A 23,914-nucleotide genomic window follows, 5' to 3' on the forward strand; every position below is an offset into this window, starting at 1 on the left:
TTACATAGTTAAATAGTTACATAGGGTTGAAAAAAGACCATCAAGTTCAACCCTTCCAAGTAAACCCAGCACAGACAACTTATACTTACCAATCTATTACTAACACATACATAACTATATATACAACCACTAATACTAACTGTAGATATTAGTATCACAGTAGCCGTGGCTACAATGCTGGTTCATGAACTCACCTAGGCCCCTCTTAACTACATTAAAAGAATCTGCCATTACAACATCACTAGGAAGGGCATTCCGCAACCTCACTGCCCTCACCGTGAAAAACCACCTACGCTGCTTCAAATGGAAGCTCTGTTCCTCTAATCTAAAGGGGTGGCCTCTGGTGCGCTGATTGTTTTTATGGGGAAAAAGGAACATCCCCCATCTGCCTATAATCCCCTCTAATGTACTTGTACAGAGTAATCATGTCCCCTCACAATTGCCTCTTTTCCAGAGAAAACAACCTCAACCTCGACAGTCTCACCTCATAGCTTAAATCTTCCATCCCCTTTACCAGTTTAGTTGCACGTCTCTGCACTCTCTCCAGCTCATTAATTGAGTTTAATAGGGTGGGGATATAACCTCACACAATGAGATCCTGTTTCCCAAATTATTCCAATACAGTCTACAACTGTATTAGCAGACTAAATTTCTCATAAACATTGTTATGAACCTTAATATATTCCATACAACATATTCTGCAAGACTGTACAGAGATTATATACCATTCACATTAGCCCCTCCCTCTAGCGTGATAGTATACATTTCAAACTCTTGTTCCATGCATATTAAGACACCAGACACCATGTTATATACATGGACCAGAGTCCATGTATATAACACCAGAGCAAAAGTGCTAATGTAAAGTTACCTCAAGTCAAGTCAATTTTTTTTGCCATTTATACTGTTAGTCATGGTACACTGGAAATCTTAAGCAAGTAGTAATATGGTTATACAATATAGTAAATAGTACATATGGTAGTAAATATGATAGTACCTATATGGGATCCTTTATCTGGATACCTGTTATCCAGAGAGCTCCAAATTACAGGAAGCCCATCACCCATAGATTCCATATTAATCAAATAATTTACATTTTTAAAAATGATTTCCTTTTTCTCTGTAATAATAAAACAAAACCTTGTACTTGACTTGTACCTAAGACATAAATCATTATTGGAGACAAAACAATCCTATTGGGTTTATTTAAATAATTTTTAGAAGACTTAAAGTATGATCCAAATTATGGAAAGATCCCATGTACCTAGAATACCCCAGGTCCCAAACATTCTGGATGACAGGTCCCATACCTGTACAATGCAAAATGGAGCACAGAGGTCTGGGTCTATTTATGCACACCCAAGTTAAGTATACAAATTGCAAAATATGGCCAATTGCTGCCTTTTTGTTCCAAGCTTATGGAATGCTGAGACTCAGACCTAGGGTTAACTAAATACAGGAAATGGATAAACAGTTAAGCTCACTGACACTCTGGGCCAAGCCTGCTATTGGCAGCCTATAACTAAAACTGCTAACATCTCACAAACCATTTAAAATAAAAATTCATGCAAATTGCAAAAGTGTTTAGAGAAGCATTCTGAATAAGTTTATATGAATTAATTTTTATGTTTAGATCCTACCATTCTATAAACATATGAAGCACTACAATCACTTTTGACTAAACTGTATATAGAGAGAGAAACAGAGAGTTGTCACCTTTCAATGATAGAATACTAGCTGAAAACAATGATTCAATGTTAATGATAACATAGTAAAGCAAAGACAAGACAGTATCATAGAGTACATGTGTAAAATAAAAATAGCTATAACCATTCTAGAATCCAACTGCCATCAACAGCTTATTACTATGCATAATTTACAATACCATGATCCAGTTTATCTAAGCCCATAATGTACTCACTTGTGAGACATATTAGTAAAGTGTTACAGAATGTAACCGATACTGTCAGGTAACCTAATAGCATCTGCTGTGCTACCATAGTTTCAGCATTAAATAATTTACACACTATCAGTTTGCTGGTTTCCTCAGTAACCTTTTATTTTCTCTAAACTGTACCTGAAAACATAAGCTTTTCCTAGACATTACTGCAAATGGCAGGTGTCCATAGAGTTTAACTCAACCACAGGGCGGACAAACTGACAATATGATTGAGAGTTAAGCAGTGTATTCGTTTCGTACGATAATCGGTGCGTGTATGGCATGTCTCTATCATTATTCGCCGATCGGACAAGTTTGAAAATTTGATCGGGCGCCATAGAAGGCAGAGCTGAATCGGCAGAAGGAGGTAGAAATCCTATTGTTTCTACCTCCTTACCTGCCGATTCAGCCCTGAATGGTGTGTGGCGGATCTTACGATGTTTCGTGCGACCGATGGTCGTACGAAACATCGTCGGATCGCCACGTGTATGGCCACCTTTAAGCAGTGAATTCTATGAACTCAATTCATTTTCTAGCTAACAGGGGAAGAAGTGAGGAGGGTGTTGTGGACTCTGCAGGGTATAGAAGTACTATAAAGGGGTTTGATTCTCCTTTAAAGGAGAACTAAATCCTAAAAATTAATCTCACTTGAAATGTCATATTTTATATACTGAAATTATTGCACCAACCTAAAAGTCCACCATCTCTATAGTAGCAACAATGCTGGATTTCAAAGTTGTTGAAAGGGGCTCCCCATCTTGAACTTTTTTTTAAAGTGTCACCCACATGCTCAGTGCGCTCTGGGCAGCTGGTGAGAATCAAAGCTTAGGGGTCATCACAAATCATCAAGCAGAAAATTATGTTCCTCTGTCATATAAGCTGATGCTACAGTGCTGATTATTAAATTGTATTGGGTACAATACTGTGGCAAAGTTCCCCCTAATAACAAAATGGGACTGACAACTGACAACACTGGCAAAAGCAAAAGTGCAGCAGTTTTTCTGCTCTTCCAGAAAAGATAACTGAATGATATAATTCACTTTTTCAGATTAGTTAAAATAATGAATCTAAACATTTAAGACATATTTTCAAAGAAATCTGAGAAATGATTTCCAGCTAATACCCTTTCTACCTACTGATTATTTTCTAAGTAGAGCAACTTAGTACCTGCAATGATATACTCCCAAAAATGTCAGAATTGCTTGCTGTCAGTCTAAGGGCGTGCCCCTACTGCCACAGCATGTTGCATTCCACCTGCGTTTAGTGCTTACATGCTTCTGTGCTTTATAGGTTTTTTTTCATTTGAAAAGATTTTTATTTATGTTAATAGTTTTTTATATCTGCCCTGAATAAACTCTTTTCCACGAAAATCACAAATGTCTAGTTATTTATTAAAAGATCTGAAAATTCTCTAAAACCATTAATTAAACAAAGATTGTTACAATTTTCCTAGGACAGCCCCATTGACTTTTATATAACCTCGACAGCTTTAAGGTTTTATTTTAGGAAAATAAAAACAAATACAAATGTTAGTAACTGTCCCTCCTAGTAGTTAATAGACTCCTTATCAGGGAACTCCTGGTCCCCTGTTTTCTAAATATTCTGTTTAATAGATCCCATGTATATTATATATACAGGTATGAGACCTGTTATCCAGAATTTTCAGGACCTGTGGTTTTATGAATAGGGGATCTTTCCATTATTTGATCATCATACTTTAACTCTACTAAAAAATAATATAAATAGTAAATTAAATCCAATAGGATTGTTCTGCCTCCAATAAGGATTCATTATATCTCAGTTACCATCAAGTACAAGGTATTGTTTTATTATTACAGAGAAAAGGGAAATCATTATTAAAAAATTGAATAATTAAAATGGAGTTTATGGGAAATGGCCTTCCCCTAATTTGGAGCTTTCTAGATAATGGGTTTTCAGATAATGGATCTTACCTGTATTATTATTCATTAGACACATAGATACTAATTTACAAAGAACACAATATTTAGAATTGACAGACAATAGAAGATTTCTTTGTATTAACTAACATTTTTCAAATTTCCGTAAAGACATGTTCATTTGTTTAAAAAAAACTGTGTGTGTTTGTGTGCTACTATTATAGTGCTCTAATTAGAATAGCTACTGTTTTGCTAGATCATTGAAATACTTAACATACTGTATTTTTTTAGGTTTTTGTTGTAATGCCAAAGGAGATCATTGAAACAATTCAAGGGCTATTTGTTTAATGTGTACTCAAAATACAAAAAGAATTAAAAATGGAAGTTAAGCTATATGGTGTACACTGGAGGGACACTGGAGTGCCAACACATTTTCATAAAAAAACTAGACTGGCCAGACCCAAAGTGAGTGTAAGATCGGAAGTCCGGTATATCAAACTAACTTCATTATGAGACAGAGCAGGATCTGCAGCAAAGATTCAAAAATCACTGGCAAAAGACAAGAGTCAAACTGCAGCTTTAATGGGAGACAGCAATTTCCAAACCACATTTTTGACTACAAAACAAATGTCAGTGTTAACCATAGGCCTAACAATAATGAAATCTCACTGCTGAAGACAAAGCCTTGCTTACATTGCAATAGATATGTATGTACCACAGTGACCTTGTACCTTTCAGTCTGCCAAAAGGCAGAAGCTGTTGAATTAACTATAGGGGAGTGTGTTGTCTGAGGCCGTTTATGTCTTGTGAGTCTTTGTGCAATGTTTTTGTGAATTTCTGCCCCACTAATTCCCCTCTCCTGTATAACAAATAGCATGAGAATTCCACACACTGTATATGTCCTTGCATTTAATACACTATTGAAAATTTATTTAAAGTAATATTAATGAAATCATTAAATATGAAATGAACATTTAGTATACCCATTAAATAAAATGCTACTGTACAGGTATAGGACCCGTTATCCAGAATGCTTGGGACCAAGGGTATTCCGGATAAGGGATCTTTTCTGTAATTTGGACCTCCATACCTTAAGTCTACTAAAAAAAATCAATAAAACATTAATTAAACCCAACAGGATTGTTTTGCATCCAATAAGGATTATTTATATCTTAGTTGGGATCAAGTACAAGGTACTGTTTTATTAGAAAAGGGAAATCAGTTTTACATTTCTGAATTATTTGATTAAAATGCAGTCTATGGGAGACAAGCTTTCCGTAATTCGGAGCTTTCTGGATAATGGGTTTCCAGATAAGGGATCCTTATACCATACCTGTATTGCCCACTGAAAAATCCCCATAAGAATAACAAGGGAAGGGGGGGGTCACCAAAAAAAGTTTCAATGGGGATCATGGGTCAGAAAGAGATGTAATAGATCAGAAAAGGTGAAGAAGAAGGACATATAACATAAAAAAAAAGTTCCTAATGAGGAAGGAATTAGATAGAAATGAAGACATTTAGTTACCTGTAGAATCCAGTGCAGCAGCAGCAGGGCTAGGGGCAGTCTGCATCCTGACAGATGTCACTGTGAAATCAACCTGACAGAGAATTGTCCCTCACCCTAACACGTGACCCCCAAACAGCTACCCTCCAAGCTATGAAAAGCCTGCTCTTCTCACTGCCCTGGAGATCATACAGTTTAGCTCATGTGTTCTGTGTCTTTCTCCATGTGCCCTGCTGGAGAAACAAGAGGGTCTGCGGATACATCCGTGCAGGGAAAACAAGGGAATGTGACCAAGTCCACTGCCTGCTCCTCCTCTTGTATAACTGGGCATCATTTTTCTCAGAGGTCTCTTTTCATCAGCTCAATTTACTAGCTGACACTTATCACCCTGGGTGCGTCAATGTGTGACTATGAGAGTGTTTGTGTGTCATTTTGTGTCTTACTATGTGTGTGTTTCTGCTTGTGGGGAACATGAAAATAGATCCCTTCAGGTAAATGTATACTGCTTCCATTTGTGAGCTCTGAATTTTAATTGCATAAATAAATGCAGCAACAGTTACCTTTACTTGGCTACATCATATAGTCACAGGGTACCAGATATCTGCCCTTTGTTTAAAATATATATGAGAGGGAGAAGAATCATGAATTTGATATATTTGTCAGGAAACTGCAATTAACCAACTATATCAAATAAGTTGAGCAGCTTTCAGAGGAAGCTTAGAGTTCAAACTGGAGTGCTGGATGACTGCCATCCTTACAATTTATTAATAAAAAAAGATAAATACTGCACTGACACTTGTTTCAACAGCAAACTGAATCAGCATGCATAATATTGGATCAAAAAGCAGGAAATGCTTCCTTTGTAAAAATTGTAATTTTTCAGTGGTTTAAAGCTATTTGTAAATTTCATTACAATCAAAAGCAGTATTTGAATGTCTCTGCACAGCTGGTTCTAACTCTTGAAACAATGTAGCAGGAGCCAGCTCTCCTCCAACCAAGCTTCTATTTCCCACAATGTGTCTTCACAGGTCTGTTAAATCAGCAAGGTTCAAACATTTAGGCTAATGCCAGACGAGGCGTAGGGCGTATATTTTCGGCAAGCGGAAAAGCGTTTGCCGAAAATAACGGCCCCACGCCTACTACTTGTGCCTGCACCTGAATGAATGGAATATGCTCGGGAGCAGGATCGTGTAGCCGAAATACGCATAAAAATGCAAGAGAATGCAAAGCCTCGCGTTTTTATGCATATTTCGGCTACACGTGCCTGCACCCGAGCGAATCTCATTCATTCAGGTGCAGGCACATGTAGGAGGCGTAGGGCGGTATTTTCGCCAAGCACTTTTCCGCTTGCCGAAAACATCCGCTCTACGCCTCGTCTGGCATCAGCCTTAGTAATGAGAGTCAGCAGGAGAGTCAGAGAATTGGAAGCAACAGATGCTGTTTCATTTACGAATTCCTTTTATTTTAGCGTTTACATTTCTTTTAGGTCACAAAGAGATGCAAGACACAAAGGGCCTGATTCACTAAAGTGCGATAAAAATTATCGCACGCTTTTTAGCGGTAAAAAAGACGCGAGAATTTGCGCGCGATTCACCATAGTATTATCGCGTGCGATAAATCGCCATTTTCGCATGTGGTATTTCTCGCGCTAGTTTTACCGTTAATTTCCGCGCTGAAAAGAATACGATCGCATGATTCACTATAACTTTTGCGCGCTAAATATCGCATTCGGCTATGCGAAAATTAACTCCTACTACAGGCAGGCGAAAAATTATAGAAAAGTACAGTAAATTAGTTTTTTGCAATAAAATATGGACTTACAGTGTTATTTATTCAAGTATGTGTCTTTTTACTCAATTTTACTCAAAATTAACTCCTACTACAGGCAGGCGATAATTATAGAAAAGTACAGTAAATGAGTTTTTTGCAATAAAATATGGACTTTGCAGTGTTATTTATTGAAGTCTGTGTTTCCCCTAGAGTGACGCAGCCGCCAGTTTGCAGCGAAATGTTCATTTTTAATACAGTAATTTTCCGCAAGTATTGGCGTGTATGGCTAACATGGCGTGCGTTCATTTGCGCGACTATTTATATTTGGCTACAAGCGATGAAATGTTTCGCCAGGCATGGATACGCAGCAAATTTTTGGACGTGCGTTGAATTTTTTCGCGGCGGATTTTTTCATGCGTTTCGCAAAACAATCCGCCAATGGCAAAACGCATGAAAAAATTCGCCACGCAAAAATTCAACGCACATCCAAAAATTTATACAAGCGTCAAAAAATAATAGTCACGGCCAACAATTTTTTTGCCCGCACAACATTTTTGCCGTTTCGTGGATCTTTCGAAAGATTTGCTAATTTTTCACTAAAGATAACCAGAACACATTTGCTCATCACTAGTGGCTACTATTTATAAGCATCTACTATTTATATGATACCATTTATATGCTACCATTTATATGTGGCTAATATTTATATACACCATTTATATTTGGTGACAATTTTTATACACTATTTCTATGCTACCATTCATATACGGCGACTATTCGCGTGCGTAATTTAGCGCATGTACCGGCAAATACCGCATTGAAATAGTCTTCGTGAGTTAAATAACGCATGCAATATCGCGCTTAAAAAAGCGCAAGTATGCTTATAGTGAATCGTGCGAAAAATCGCCAAAATTAAGACGCGGTAAAATTTATAGCGCACACTAAAAATAGCGCACGTTTTATCGCACTTTAGTGAATCAGGCCCAAAATGTGTTAACAAACACCAGTTTATTTAGCAAAACCATATTGGTAAATATTTTTCCCAACAAACCTGTATCTCTTTATATTTTGTGAAATCTCCAATAAACGTTTTAAAACTAAGAAAAAGAGGGTAGGTCACTGTAAACTTTACTGTTTGCATGAATCAGATATTAATATTTTAAGGCAATTTGTATACATTTTTTCCTGGAAGGTTTGCCATTCCATTTGCTTTTTGGTTACTGGCACTTTCTTAAGAACCTGAAAAGAAAGATAAACAATTAAAAAATAAGAACAATCAAATTGAACCCTGATCTGTTTTTTGGTTGCTGGGGTAAATGAGCCTGACAACCAGATAGCATTTTCAGCTGCAGAAATAAGATCACTAATTATTCAAAAGCCATACAAAATAAATAATGACAGCCAGTTGAAAAGTTCCTAGGAATACCTATAACATACTGACAGTTAATAGTGAACATCCCTTTAAGAACACACCACAGAAGATTACACACCAGAGAAGACACTACTTCAACACCATTTACCATGTTTATTACCCACCACTCCAACATAATTGCATACGTGAAAAAGTTTGGTTGCAACAACAGTTGCTAATAGATGCAGCAGTGCCTTTGTGGGCATGCCTGAATGTGCAGTATTATGCTCAGTTTAAAACTTTGGAACTGTGCCTGCTCTAGAGTCATATTATTTTAGTTTAGTTAATTGTTTTAGTGTTGATTTAGGACCGTTTACTTTTGGGAAAACTGTTTTTACTTGGGTTCTCTGGTTTGGGGGATACAGTATGGGGCCGATTTACTAATCCACGAACAGATCGAAAGCAACCGAATGCGTTTTTTTGCGATTTTTTCGTTGCCGTCGCGACTTTTTCGTATATTGTAGCCGTTACGACTTGCGCAAATTGTCACGACTTTTTTGTATCCGTCGCGAAAAAATCAGAAAGGTTTGCCCGCTGTTTACTAACGCTCAATACGAAAATGTTGCGACAATTCGTGCAAGTTGTAATGGCTACGAAAAAGTCTCAACAATTCGCGCAAGTCGTAATGGCTACGAAAAAGTAGCAACAAATTGCGCAAGTCGTAACGGCTACGAAAAGTCGCGACAATTCACGAAAAATCGCAAAGAATACGAAAAAGACGCAAAATGTTCGTTTCCAATCCGATTTTTTCCCATTCGGGATTCGGATTCGTGGATTAGTAAATCAGCCCCTATGTGTTCTGTACTTTTAGTGAACAAAATATACTCAGTGATGCACTTTGTTGGAGTGTGAAGGTATATTATGGGATACCTGAAGGAAGGTGTGTATTGGATTTTGTATGTAGCAATGTTTTTTTTTTTAATAATGTGTGTTTGGTCGTAGTCTATCAACAGTAATCTATTGGGATGGATTCATTATATAATTGCTTCACAGAGGATCAAATTACTAGTTATTGTATAGGTTGAAAGTAGTAAAAATGCTGCACCCAGAGGCTACAGTAATTAGCCCCCCCCCATGCATGTGCATCCATTTAGCTCACATACAGAGAACTGGGGACAGGACACCTAAAGCTTTCTGTAAGTCCTGTCCCCAGTGCTCTGTATGGGAGCAATGTTTAGGTGCAGCTGGGTGGTATGCCACCCCTAAATTTGTGCCACCCTAGGCCTTTGTGGTCTTATAGCACTATCCATCATGTATTCTGTATTCTGAATCATCATATATTATATGCTGTAACTAGAAACTGTTTGAAGACAGTTTTTTTTGCCACAGTTCCCTAATTTATAACAGGGATGAGAGGGTTAATTCCCTGAAAGCCTCTCACCTGAGGGTAAGTTGTTAGCATTGTAATCAACTAGCAAGCCTCAGTGGAAGCGTGGAGTGTGTAGAACAGAGAGAGACATTTTCTTTCATTTAATAAGTAGACAATGTTATTAATTATCAGTGGTAAACTACTTTCTATTTTGAAGGAGAAAGAACGGTAAAAACTCAGTAAGCTTTATCAGAAAGGTCTATGTAAATACAGCCATAAGCACTCACAGAAACACTGCACTGACTTCTCTGTCAAAAGATTTCTGTCTGTAATTCATGTGCTAGAGACACGCAGCTCTCTGCTCTCTTCCCTCTCCTGCTCCCCCCTCCCTCAAGAATGCTAAGAACTCACTCCCCTGTCTTAAAAATGTGGATCTGAGCCAATCAGCAGAAAGCTGCCCCATAGTCTAACTAACTGAGCATGTTCACTTGGTCTGGGTGTCTGTGCAGGAGTGAGGCATTATGAGCTTTCTTTACACAGCTCAGCATTTTTCTTCCTGTTTGGCTTCTGATCATCTGAACAGGTGAAATAATGGGAGACTTAAGGGCACTATTGAAACAACTGAAGATATGCCTGCAGCTTGAGATTAACTCTTTATTAGCCTTTCCTTCTCCTTTAATAAATTGTATAAAATACACTTTTATGTTTGAAAAACATATCAACTATAGTTTTTTCAGATTTTTACTTAAATGAGTTGTTCACCTTCCAAAAACATTTTTTCAGTTCAGTTGGTTTCAAATAAAACACCTGAATGAAGACTTTTTACCACGGTTTTTTATTTTGTATTTTAATACAGTGTTCTAATGAAATTTAAAGTCTTATTTTTAAAGGAGACATTTTATATAAAGTTCATATTCAGTTATAATATTCATCCTCCCTCAAAATGTGAAATGATGCAGCAAGAAAGATGTTTTGAAAGAATTTTACCTCCTAAAACCGTCATTATATGAGAGCTGCAGAGACAACCTCTCAAGTCAGAAGCCAGAGTTAAATGAAAGATGGGAGTGTTGCTTCAGTCTCCCACTGGAAGTGGTCACAGCACTGACTGACAGGCTTTACACAACAGTGGGGCGGGGGGAGAGGGAAGAGAAAGGACTGCCTGTGACATCGCAAAGCCAGGCCCACCCCATGCATATTCACTGCACTTTAAGTAGCTGCTGCTATGCTGCTGAAGTCTATCAGGGCCGGCAGCCCCAGCCACATACTGAAGAGTCTAAACCGGAAGCTGGCATAAGGGCTGGGTAGAGCACAGTTTTCAAGCAGTTATGGAAATATTTGAACCCAAAGATATTAAAATAAAAGCACTTACTTCTATTCTACATTATTTTACATGGTTTAGTGCATTGTAAAAATTTATGGTATATGTCCCCTTTAACCTTTTTGTTTCTCCCAAGAGCAGCTCTGGAAGGATAGGGGTCCCAAACTCTGTAAACTGTTCTAATTTAATACATTAGTTGATACATTTGTTATCTTTCACCCCGCTGAGCATAAGCCCAAGTTACAATGATACAATAGCTGCTTACCTTCCACAGATACTGCTGAGAATCTGCCAAACTGTAAGACCAAGGAACATTAAACTTAAATATTAAAAATACAGTCACAAATGAAAAACAGAAATTAGCAGTGATGAGCAAATCTGTCCCATTTTGCTTCTGCGAAAAGTTCGAAAATTGGCAAAAATGTGTGAAACGCATTGATGTCAACAGCATTTTTTGTGGCAACTTTTTGCATTCTGTAAAAAAAAAGGGGAAAAAGTCCTTTATTCCATTAAGATAAAAACCAAAGTGGTGAATTTCAGGAAGAACCCTTAAAGGAGAAGGAAATGCAAAGTCACTTGGGGGTGCCAAAATGTTAGGCACCCCCAAGTGACCTTAATCACTTACCTTGTACCCTGGGCTGGTGCCCGTTAGGAGAGAACAGCACCAGCCCGGGGTAGCTGCAGTGCTTCCTCCTTCCGTCTTTGGTTGCGCACGCATGCGCAGTAGAGTGAAAAGCCGAACTTTAACAGAGAATCGGCTTTTCACTCTACTGCGCATGCGCCTGTCGTTAGTCCTTCCAAAAACAAAGGCGGAAGGAGGAAGCGCTCGCTACAGGTACCCCAGGCTGGTGCTGTTTTCTCCTAACAGGGGCACCAGCCCGGGGTACAAGGTAAGCGATTTAAGTCACTTGGGGGTGCCTAACATTTTGGCACCCCCAAGTGATTTAGCCTTTCCTTCTCCTTTAATCATAGGTTGTCTGCTGTATTAGCACAAAATAATGCATCATTCTTTGAAAGACACAAGATCATAAAGAATTGTGCAATACCTACAAATAAAACCCAACAAACAGGTAATCTGTCTGATGCTGTTGCCAGAATGGGGTCAGGCCTAATTTGTCCTACTTTTTAACAGTAAAATTATGGTAGTTATGTAATTGTAGCTTGGTAACCAGATTAATTCTCTGGGGATATAATGTCAGTGACTATGCAGTCTTTGAATCTCAGTTCTCTTGCTAATGGCAATATAAGAGCAATGCTGTCCTCTGTACTTCCCTCACATATGTCATGTAATCTGATCATGATCAGTTCCAACATATGCTGAAGTGTAAACCTTGACTCCACACAAATATATGGTATGGTTCCTCTTTGCCTAGGTTTCGTAATGCATATGACTCACATTCAGTGTCTGGGATGTCCTTAAGGACCCACCCCCTTTGCAGCCACCACCCTTACCCACCTCCCTTTCCTAGCTGCTAAAAATTTGCAGATGTAGCAAACCAATCCCCACAAAAACCCTGGGCACCTGGAGTGGTGGGGCTCATAAGAGACCACTGGGTTTTCCACTGGTGTCCCACCAATCCAGTCCAACCCTGGAGTCATCTGTTATAAAAGGTTGTCCTTTTTGAACCTGAAATTGTTTCACAAAATAGTTTTCTCTAAAAAAAAAATCAGCTTTGGCTCAATAAAAGCTATGATTTATTTTTTGTAAAACACATCCTTTATTTCACTTTGTGATAAGAATAACAGGAAACAAAGACAAGCAACATAAAACAGTGCATTATCAAGGAGCTGAGTCACAGTATCTGTGTCAGTTGACAGGCGGCCAGTTACATGGGGCCTATGTAGGCTGTCAGCTGTGAGGTTCTGTAGGCTGGCTTTTCCTACAGCTCCCATTCTGCTGATTTGAGTCATATTTGGGGGAAAATTCAACAGTGTAGCCCACTGCACACAGAGTAGGTGCAAGCTGCATCAGATGTATTTACTGAGGGGAAACTGAGCCTAGTTTGTAGCCATGTAAACATTAAGAATAAAACTGATATGCCAAACAAGAATGCACTTAGACAAGATAGCAAGTATTCAAATATCACCATAAGATTCTACTTCCCATATTCCCTTAACATATAACCAACACACAGTACTGAAGTGGAAACTACTTTGCTGGTAGGACTTTTTTCCTCATTCCCAACACTGCAAAGCAATACTACCCCTATCCCTATAACAAGTTATTTCTGTAGTCTGGCTGTAATGGACCAATGAACATTTAGCTTAGAAATCTGCTTTGGCCATAACCCTGAACTCACAAAATGTTTTCATCACAAACCCACATGCACATTTTGTTACCATTTCCAAAGCATTAGTCTTTGGTCTGATAGGCTGTATAACTTTTAAGGTCTTCCCCAGTTTCATATTTTATATTTATGCTGTGTCCAATCAGTGATGCAGTCAAAAAACTCCAATGACCTAGTAGTAAATTGATTGAAAAGATGATCTTACAAATAGTTAGTATGACAAGTCAACATAAATATTCTCATTTTTGGTGTAACTGTTGTTTTGATATCAACATTACTACATTATACAACTTCTCAATCAATTTTGTTTTCTTTGAAGTTTTACTTATTTTGACAGAATGTGATTACATCAACGGAGACAAAATAATATCAGTATCTTGTTAAGCAATTGTGTATCTTATTGACATGTATTGCATTATGCATATCCATCTTTTTGCTGTGCATTAAGAAGAAATAAGCAATTTAGTACAATAAAGTTGTGCCCGATTACATCTTTGTTTGTCTCTCTTGATTTCTTTTAAGATATTTAAGGATAAAGAAAAAAAGAGTGGAAGTTATAAAAACAGGTGGGTGAGGTAGGAAAATGAAAAGAAAGTGTAGTTTCAGGTTCCATTCTGCTTACTTAAGCAAGAAATATCTTGTTGTATATTACATACCTTAGGTCAGGGATCCCCAACCTTTTATACCCGTGAGCCACATTCAAATGGAAAATGTGTTAGGGAGCTACACAAGCATGAAAAAATGTTCCTGGGGGTGCCAATAAGAGCTATAATTGGTTACTTAATAGCCCCTATGTGGACTGGCAGCCTACAGGAGGCTCTGTATGGCATTATACTTGGTTTTTATGCAACCAAAACTTGCCCCCTTACCAGAAATTTAAAAATGAGCACCTGTTTTGAGGCCACTGGGAGCAACATCCAAGGGGTTGGGGAGCAACATGTTGCTCACGAGCCACTGGTTGGGGATCACTGCCTTAGGTGGTATCATTGGCGCTCCTCTGTAGATCCTCTAGGTACTAGGCCCACAGAAACCACTCCAGCCTCCCTTCATAGATTCTGTACAGGAGTTTATCACTGATCCATTCCATTGACAACTTCTCAATCCTAAATACACAGGTCAATTAAGAACACCCGATAAGACAGAGAGTGTACAAGGGGCCACACTCAGGAGGTGTTTGTATGATTTGCCTGTGTCGTCATTTATGGTTCCTCCAATGCCCCAAGACATGTATGTATATGTATGTATGTATAACTTTATTTATAAAGCGCCACAAGGGTACGCAGCGCTGTACAGTCTTACAGAATACAAAATTACACACAGGGAGGACAAGTGATATAATAAATAAATACAATAAATACATATATGTATATATATATATATATATATAAGTGCCATGTGGTATGAGACACAGTAGGAAAGAGGTCCCTGCCCCGTAGAGCTTACAATCTGAGTGGACATGTCATAGGACCTGCTCGACTGGGGCAGGGATGGATAGAAATGCTGCATTATATTACTTCTAAATAATATAAAATAAATAATCTACATAATAAATATTTTTGATAGTCCAGGGGGCATCAAAAGTTTGCTTTTTGGAATATGAAGTGGGGCGGGTATGCAGATATCCCCTATCTGTATTGCTCCTGGCATTTGCCTACTACGTAAGGGAATATATTGTTTTTGTATAAATCAAGGATGGGGGGTTCTGTTATTGTATAGTTGGTATAAAGAGGTAACAAAACTCAAGATTATGGCACTGTAAAGATTTGCAGATACAGAAGAAATCCCATTTTATGTTTCTCATGGGACCAGAAAATCTGTGAAAATGTAAAATGTGGCAAATGTGGTGAAGCAACTTAATATAAGCTTCAAGTATTCAAAGGATAAAAGCACAGGAGTCAGGTTAGCTGACAAATACAATACCTTACTGTGTTAATGTCAAGGACTAAGCAGTGCATTAATGTAAAACTATAGGGCAGCATGTACATAAACTACTCTGCATGTCAGATGCACAGCCTCACAATAAGTGACTTGTGAATGACCATAGGTGCAAATCACTATATATAGGAGGCCCAGGGCAAGATATGCATGTGTATAGTACTGTATCTACACTTCACTAAAATTAACGTCCGCAAAGGACATTCAACACATTTTTAGGAAAGGAAGGTAACATTTTTGGTGCAAAATGAGGGAAATCATGGCTTTAGAATCTGAAAAAAGCACCCAATTAAATGCATTATAAATTGGTGGGACTATGGTGCAAATGTGGACCATTTAGAGTGTGCTAAGTACTATTCCAAGGGTTAGTACAAGTACAAAAAGCACAAATAAATACAAATCTGGAAAACCTATAAAACCTCAATATGCAAGGGACAACTCCCACTGACTTTTACATGACCTCGCTTGATAAATTATGAAAAAATTGTATTTTAGTGTAATTATCTAAATAGGTGATTTTAGCGCTAAAAAGTTAAATTCAAGAGACTGAAAAAAACCATTTAATAATTCTGCCCCTTAATTTGGCCCTCCAGTGAATTTGACATGCCTGCTCTAGGAACTCCCAAACATGCCCATGGCAGCTTGTTCAGTTTTAACTTCTTTCTTACCAGCAACACCTACATCAATAACACCTTTTTGGTTAAACTTAAAACCAATTTTTAGCCAGTTCTTATTCTCAATCTTATTATTGAAATTTAAAATTGCTCAGTTTAGTTTTTAAATCTAAAAGTTCCATAGTCAACTTTAAGATATCAGTGGGCCTTGGGCAAAATTTTATTGGTGGGCCCCCACTGCCCCCAAGAAATTTGTGATAGAATAACCCTCAAGCTTATAAAGGTTGAATACAGTAAGGCAGGCAGAGAATAAATGGTCTGCGCTTACTGAAGTAGACATTTTCTCTACGGATGCCAACAGCCCTGGGAGAAGAAAAATGGCAAAACAGTGATGCCACAAGATAAAAGGCAAAAAAGCTAAAATAATCATACTATGAATTAAAATGTCTGGCATCTCTGCAGGATGCTTCTGCCATAAGTTATCCCAGATGAAAGGTGTGCTAGTGGGCCCCCTGTCCTGGTGGGCCCTGGGCAAATGCCCCTTTTGCCATTTATTAAAACAGCCCTGTCCAAAATTATACATAATTTCTATGTGTTCTACAGATGTTATATTTTACTTTGCCAATTAAAGTTACAAAAACATTACTGGATGTCCTTGTTGCTTATAGAAAAAGGTTATACATGTTGCCTGAATCTTCTCTCAAGTTTCAGTATATGGCGACCTCTAGTGGCACAGTAGGCAAATAATTTGTTTCTGTCAAGGTTCCACTCGGACTAAAAAACTTTTAGGTTTTAACCCCCCATATGCAGGCCCGGCACAAATTTAGGGGCGGCATGCCACCCCACCGCACCTAAATTTGCTCACATACGGACTACTGGGAACATGACATACAGAAATCTTAAGTGTGTCCTGTCCCCAGTGCTCCGCTTGATCGATCCGGAGGGGAATGAGGGTGGCCTCTTTGAGCCCTCCAGAGAAATCTGGTGCTGCCCATATGTAATAAAAGGCACTAAGTTTGCCCGAGCAGTAACCCATAGTAACCAATAAGAACTTTGCTTTGAATCAGGTGAATAGTAAATTCTACCTGCTCATTGGTTGCTATGGGTTACTGCTCCTGGGCCTTTTATCACATAACCCCTTAGGGCTCTTACATATGGTCATTTTGCCCTGCTTTCTCTTGAGGTGGATCTTTCCTGTGCTCCACCTCAGGAGAACACAGGACGAAATGCAGCCCATTCTTCCCGATTCAGATGTAAGCAAGCAGAAGAATCCACCACAGGAGAACGCAGGGCTTAACACCTGTGCAAAAGAGCCCTAAATGTATATTTCAGGTTCTTTTTGCAGCTTTAAAGAGAAGAATATACAATCTCCGTTTAAAAAAAAAAAAAAAAAATTGGCTATTTTTTAATTTTTTTTACATATTTTAAAATATAGTATCATTTACAAATATAATAAATTAAAATCATTTGCATTCAAATTGTGTTAATTACAATAATCACCTGGCAACTTATTTAAGATTGACCAAGATTACACAGTTGGATGCAATTTCATTCAGATTAATGTTTAATAAGTCAATCAGTATCTCAGTCACATTCTGCTTCATGTTTTTACATTTGCATGAAACCCCTAAAGGCTAATGCTGAGATGACAAAGTAGGATTGGAAATCATAGTTAGGACAAATACCAGCTAAAGACTTATCTCTGTCTGTATTCTCTGCATTGATTCTGACTGGTTCGACTTCTGAATCTTTGTAGCCAAAGTCAGCTTTTTTACCGTACTAAAGGAGAACTGGCTTCTGCTACATTGTTTCAAGAGTCACAGTCAAAGGATAGAAAGAAATAATTTTATTAATTTTTTTTGCAAAAGATGTTTAGAATTCCATTTTCTTTTATTTTTCTTGGATGGAAATTACTGGGCCTGAATCCAGAGTCCCAGACAAGCAGTGGTCTAGCAACTTGGGCCCCCTGTGGCAGGGGAACTGGTGATTAATGTATATGGTAAAAGTAACTTTAATTACATTTTCTTTTACCAGACAAAAAATTAAAACAACAAACAATAGAACATGCCTGACCATGCTCCTCACATGCAGACATACCCAGATCCACCTGCAATTTGCCCAAACTTCTACCCATTTTGTGGTTTGTAACCAGAAGCATAACAAAACCTCCATACCCAGGGACACTGTAACTGTTTAAGTACTCAGGAGGTATAGCTTTGGTTATAGTATTTGCTACATCTGGCAATAGATACACAATTTCATTGTCTTGAGATACAAAGCATCCAAACGATGACATGCTCAAAAAGGTTGCACAGGTTACTTCATTGTGACTTTTGACCCTAGTTTGCTATATATACAAGCAAAAGAATGACCCCCCCCAAACAAATTTGCAGATAATCACCATACTCCCTGAATGCATAACCATTGCAGTGGTCCACGGCATCTTGCCTAGAAGGTCTCTACCATTTTCACAACAAAATCTGAAATTTATGAGACCTACAAAGGCTCATCAGAATTTTGAAAACACCCACCATCATATGTAGCATGGCTAATATTATGTTACAATTTTCCCACTTATATAGTCACAAATTATTACATTATCCAATTTACATTAGGAAGGTATAGTGATGAATTAACAATGCCATGAATAGCAAACAAGTCTGTGTCAAAGCCAATGCTCAGTCTTTCTTCCTTTTTAACCAGACTTCAACTCACAACTACTGATCAGAACTATCATATCTAAACAGTGAGAATATGGAGGCATGGTACTGTCTTACACACTTGTTTTTTCTGATAGTTTTTGCGGACAAGAGTAGATTTTGGAGCACGCGGGCATATAGAGGACCAATATTCTCATTTTATCAGTGACAGTTTGCCTTTAACTATGAGTAACACTGAAGGATCTTTATATAGCCTACGCTTATATTGTGTAAAGGAAGGCATAGTGCCTAAATACATGCTTACTGTCCTAGCTCAGGCAGATGTAGATTGGCCATTTTGGCTGTCCCATAGTAATGATGGATAGAAAATAATATATATCTGCATTTAATATAGTAAGTACTTAAAACAGCAACAAAATGAAAAGCAATTATTATCACATTGTGATTTATATTACAATCCACTGAAAATTCTAGCAATCTCCTTTGTTTATTTAACATAATGGTAGACCCTTTCTGCCAGAATGATCAGAATTCCTTGTTTAGGGCACTTAGAACATTTTCCTCATGCGTTCCACCACAAGAAAACAGCCCATTCTTTGCTATCTGTTTGTACTCAATGCACCACACAAAAGCACAGAACACCGGTGGAACACAACCAGATAACATCCCAGGTCGTGTTTTCAAAGCCTGCGCCCATGAGCTAGCAGATGTCTTCACAGACATTTTTAACCTTTCCCTGCTCCAGTCTGCTGTCCCAACATGTTTTAAGAGGACCACCATCATCCCTGTCCCTAAGAAAATGAATGTGAGCTGCCCAGTAGCACTCACCTCCATTGCCATGAAGTGCTTTGAGCGTATAGTCAAGGCTCACATCACATCTTTACTCCCTGCTTCACTTGATCCACTCCAGTTTGCCTACAGGTCAAATAGATCTAAAGACGATGCAATAGCAATTGCACTTCATACTGCCCTCTCCCACCTGGACCAGAGAAACACATACGTGCGGATGCTGTTCATTGACTACAGCTCTGCTTTCAACACCATCGTACCATCCAGACTTGTCATGAAACTCCGTGACCTGAACATCGGTTCCTCCCTGTGCAGCTGGATCCTGGACTTCCTGACAAACAGACCTCAGGTGGTTCAGATCGGCAACATCACCTCATCCACACTGACACTTAGCACCGGTGCCCCCCAGGGATGTGTGCTCAGCCCCCTGCTGTACACCCTGTTCACCCACGGCTGTACAGCAACACACAGCTCCAATACTATCATCAAATTTGCAGACGACACCACCATCATCGGCTGCATTTCTGATGGAGATGAGTCGGCTTACAGGGCAGAGGTGAGAGCCCTGACATCATGGTGCCGGGACAACAACCTGCTGCTCAACGTCAGCAAAACTAAGGAGCTCATTGTGGATTACAGGAGACTGCAGGGAGGAGGCCATACCCCCATTCACATTGAGGGAGCAGAGGTGGAGAGAGTCAGCTGCTTCAGATTCCTTGGCATCAATATCAGTGAGGATCTGAGTTGGTCTCACCATGTTGGTGTGATCACAAAAGCTGCAAGACAGCGGCTCTTCTTTCTGCAGTGCCTGAGGAGGTTCGGCATGGACTCCAGAATACTCACAAACTTCTATCGATGCACCATTGAGAGTATTCTGTCTGGCTGTATCACCACCTGGTATGGCAGCTGTAATGCTTTGGACCGCAAAGCTCTGCAGAGGGTGGTGAGATCAGCATAGCGCATCACCAGGACTGAACTGCCGGCCATGCAGGACCTGTACAGACAGCGCTGTAGGAGGAAGATGCAGCGGATCCTCTCTGACCCCGGCCACCCCAGCCACAGACTTTTCACGCTCCTACCATCAGGCAGGCGGTACAGGAGCATCCAGACCCGCACCAGCAGATACAGAGACAGTTTCTACCCACAAGCCATCAGGCTTCTGAACTGCTGACATTCTACCCAAACCAACACACACTCCCCATAACTACTGGACTCTTCACAGTGTCACTTTAAATCCTCACTGTACACTTTCAAATATTGCATTGCATTTTATTATTGTAAATACTTGTACCTTATTGCACACTTTTATTATATTTAATATTTGTATTTTTTTTTTTTTGTTTGTTGTGGTTTTTTTTTTTGGTTTTTTTTTTTGTTTTGTTTGTCTATGTAAAGTTGGGAGGAACACGGGTCAAAAAAAAAAAAAAAATTTCATTACAGTAATGATGCTTCATTGTTATTTGTATATGACAATAAACTTGAAACTTGAAAACTTGAAACTTGATGTATCCTACCTGCATTCAGTGTTTCTGTGTGCCACAGTGAGTACTAACAGATTGCAAAGAAAAGGGGTAAACTAACTTAAATAAATTCCCTTACGATTGAACATGTACAAGAGCCACCGCAGGAACATGTGTAACAGCCCTTAGCCATGAAATCTCAATGTGACCACAATGTGGTAGAGCTGCACAGTATGTAATATTGCACTTGCAATATATTTCTAACTGGTCATTGTGCTCCTGGCTTTGACTCCTGAAACAAGGTTGCAAGCCAGCTGATTGAAGCTGGTTATACATTTTGAGTGGGGGTCTACTTATAATCAGTAGAGCAATTAGGAGAAGTTTTAGTCTGTCCTACAAATACACAAGTCAGAATATGTTTTTCTAGTCAGATGCCTGACTGATGCCCCCTCCACATAATTTACATTACCTTAAATATTTGTGTCATTTTTGCCCCAACATATACATCAATAAAAAATTCAAAAGCAATATTTCCAACCAATCACAGCTGATTCTACAGGTTATAGTAATGGTTGCACACCCCATATAATGCACTGAATACACTATTGGAACTAAATGAGACCAAGGTATTAGGAAGGAAACATGTATCATTTCAACCTTAGCTACTATATACAAAAACCTGCAGCATTCCACTTGGCCTGTTTGTGAAAAAAAAAATAAAAAAGATACTGGTTTGTAGTTTTCCAGGACTGCTATGTTTTATTATGGAAGCCTTTGGGGGCTTTATTTTTGGTTCATAGGTCATTTACAGGTGCAAGGTCATTCCAACAGCTGGACTTCTTGAACTAGCAGCCAAGATACCATGTATGTGCATCAGCTGTGTTGAATCCAGGCATAAGAATTCACACTCAGAATTTTAAAATGGATTTCCACAGTTGGTTTACGTATAGCTTTACAGCTCCAGGGAATACCATACTTTTATCTGCCAGTTCTATCAAACTGAAATGGATAACTATTGAAAACAAAGGCGCTATTCATCCAGGCCTTTCTCCTGAAGCTGATCTTGCTCTGTTTGAAATGCAAAACTATTATTAGGTGCTATTCAAGCTGAACAGATACAAATGAATAAACTAACATGATCAGGTGCCCCAGTATTGCAATTTGCAGACCCCTGCTCCCACCTCCCAAACATACATTGCATACTTCGGGAGACAAGTAGTGAGCAAGGGGCTTTGGAGGCAACAACAAGATGGCAAGAGGCAGGGCCAGAACTAGGGGTAGGCAGAAGAGGCACCTGCCTACAGCGCAAGAGTGAAGTGGTGCTAGGCAGGTGTCTCTGTTGCCACCCCTAGGGGCAGATTTATCAAAACATGAGTTTGAATCCTGAATGGGAAAAATTCGGATTGGAAATGAAAATTTCTGAAGATCGCAAATATCACGAAAATGCTTCTGAAAAAATCGTATTAGTCACAATACTATCGTATTGGCAAACAGAAAGTCACAAAATTTTCATACCGAACCATTGTAAACAGTGGCAAAACCTATCTGATTTTTTCGCACTAAAAATACAAAAAAGTTGCGCAAGCGTCAAAAAAGTCGTGAAAGTGTCAAAAAAGTTGCGCAAGTTGCGCAAGGGCGCCCATCCGCCTTGGTCCTCCTCTGACTAGAGGGAGGGAACTGGATTCTTACAGGGCCAAATCCTCCCGGAGCTCCACTACAGTCACTGGATTTGCTAAAATGTAGTTACACCACTGAATACATGAAAACCTACCTTTTATTATTATTATCTAGTATAAGTAAATCTAGAGTAAATGGACTTGCTGAGTAATCATTGAAGTTGTTTCACTACTCATCCAAGTAGCTTTTTTCAGTTCAATTGACTGGTATGGGACGTCCTCAGCAAATAAACTCTTACACTAATCCAATCACAATGGCCCATTGTAACTCTTCAGAGAGGTGACACCTGAAACTCATAGAGGTGTAAATGTTGTGGGGTTACAGTGATAGGATTACTTAGGTATCATAATGGGTATTTATAGGTATAGGTATTTTATTATTATATTTTTAAGTTGCAACCTCACTTTTTTTTTAATTTGTTCACTACCCATACTGCATATGATTTTTTAAATGCATAAGTGAAGGAGAAAGAATTTGATTCAGTTCAATGGCAAAGGCACAGATAGCAATTCTGGGAATTTGCTGCTCAGTTGATTAATAGCAGACTGCCGATTCTTCCTCACCACAATATACTGACATGAATGCACCCAAGGTTGCCAACGTAAGCCCAAGAAAAAAAAATATTTAAAGGAGAAGGAAAGGTTAATTTACTGGGGGGTGTCAAATGCTATGTACTGCCAGCTATTTTAATCACTTACTTGGTACCCCAGGCCAGTGCTCCTGTTAGCAGAAAACCCTGTGAACACCACAGAGCAATCTTCTTCCTACGTCTTCCATCTTCACAAAGTAAAGTGAATAGCTGATCTGTACCACATTTTTCACTGTACTGCATATGTAAACAAAGGAGAGGAAGAAGACTATCGCCCAGTGGTGTTTGCTCAGAGGTACCCCAGGACAGTGCAGTTTTCTGCTAAAAGGAGCACAAGGTAAGTTCTTTCCCTATTTTACACCTGGCACCTGGTGGGCCTAGGTTAGTGGAACATACGCCCGGCTGTGCTGCACTGTACTACCCGCTGAAGAAGATGAGGGAAATAGATGATCCAAAAATCATACAGGTGTGATGAAACTTTGATAGAAGGAGCTGCATGGGCTTCAGCTACTTCAGGCAGATTTGAGTAATGTATGCAGTGAATAAAGGCTTCATTTAAATAGACTATGCAGTGTTTGGTTTCTGCAGCTGCTGAAGCTTCAACAAATGTTCATTTAACCTCTACATCAGTTAAGCCTCACAGAGAATAGGCAGCTTTCAGCCCTGATGAAGAAGAAGAGCTAGTCACATATGTCTGAAAAGAATCAGGAGCTATGTCAAAGAAGAATATTCCATGGAATTACATTTCCATGA

At 38.9% G+C, this 23,914-nt stretch overlaps 1 protein-coding gene across 3 annotated transcripts in view; it reads right to left on the minus strand.

Moving 5' to 3' along the window:
• tmem255b (transmembrane protein 255B) overlaps window positions 1-23,914 on the minus strand; it is a 49,148-nt gene that overhangs the window by 20,404 nt on the left and 4,830 nt on the right. For 2 of the 3 annotated variants that reach the window (XM_018091638.2, XM_031897010.1), the window contains exon 1: window positions 5,363-5,645. The exons of the other annotated variant lie outside the window; for it this stretch is intronic. In XM_018091638.2, coding sequence (XP_017947127.2) covers window positions 5,363-5,408 — 46 coding nt within the window. In that variant the 5' untranslated portion in view covers window positions 5,409-5,645. Of the gene's footprint in view, window positions 1-5,362; window positions 5,646-23,914 lie in introns of those variants that run through there. 3 annotated transcript variants of the gene reach the window in all.

This window comes from Xenopus tropicalis, chromosome 2 (genome assembly GCF_000004195.4).
Source record: "Xenopus tropicalis strain Nigerian chromosome 2, UCB_Xtro_10.0, whole genome shotgun sequence".
NCBI classification, from domain to species: domain Eukaryota; kingdom Metazoa; phylum Chordata; class Amphibia; order Anura; family Pipidae; genus Xenopus; species Xenopus tropicalis.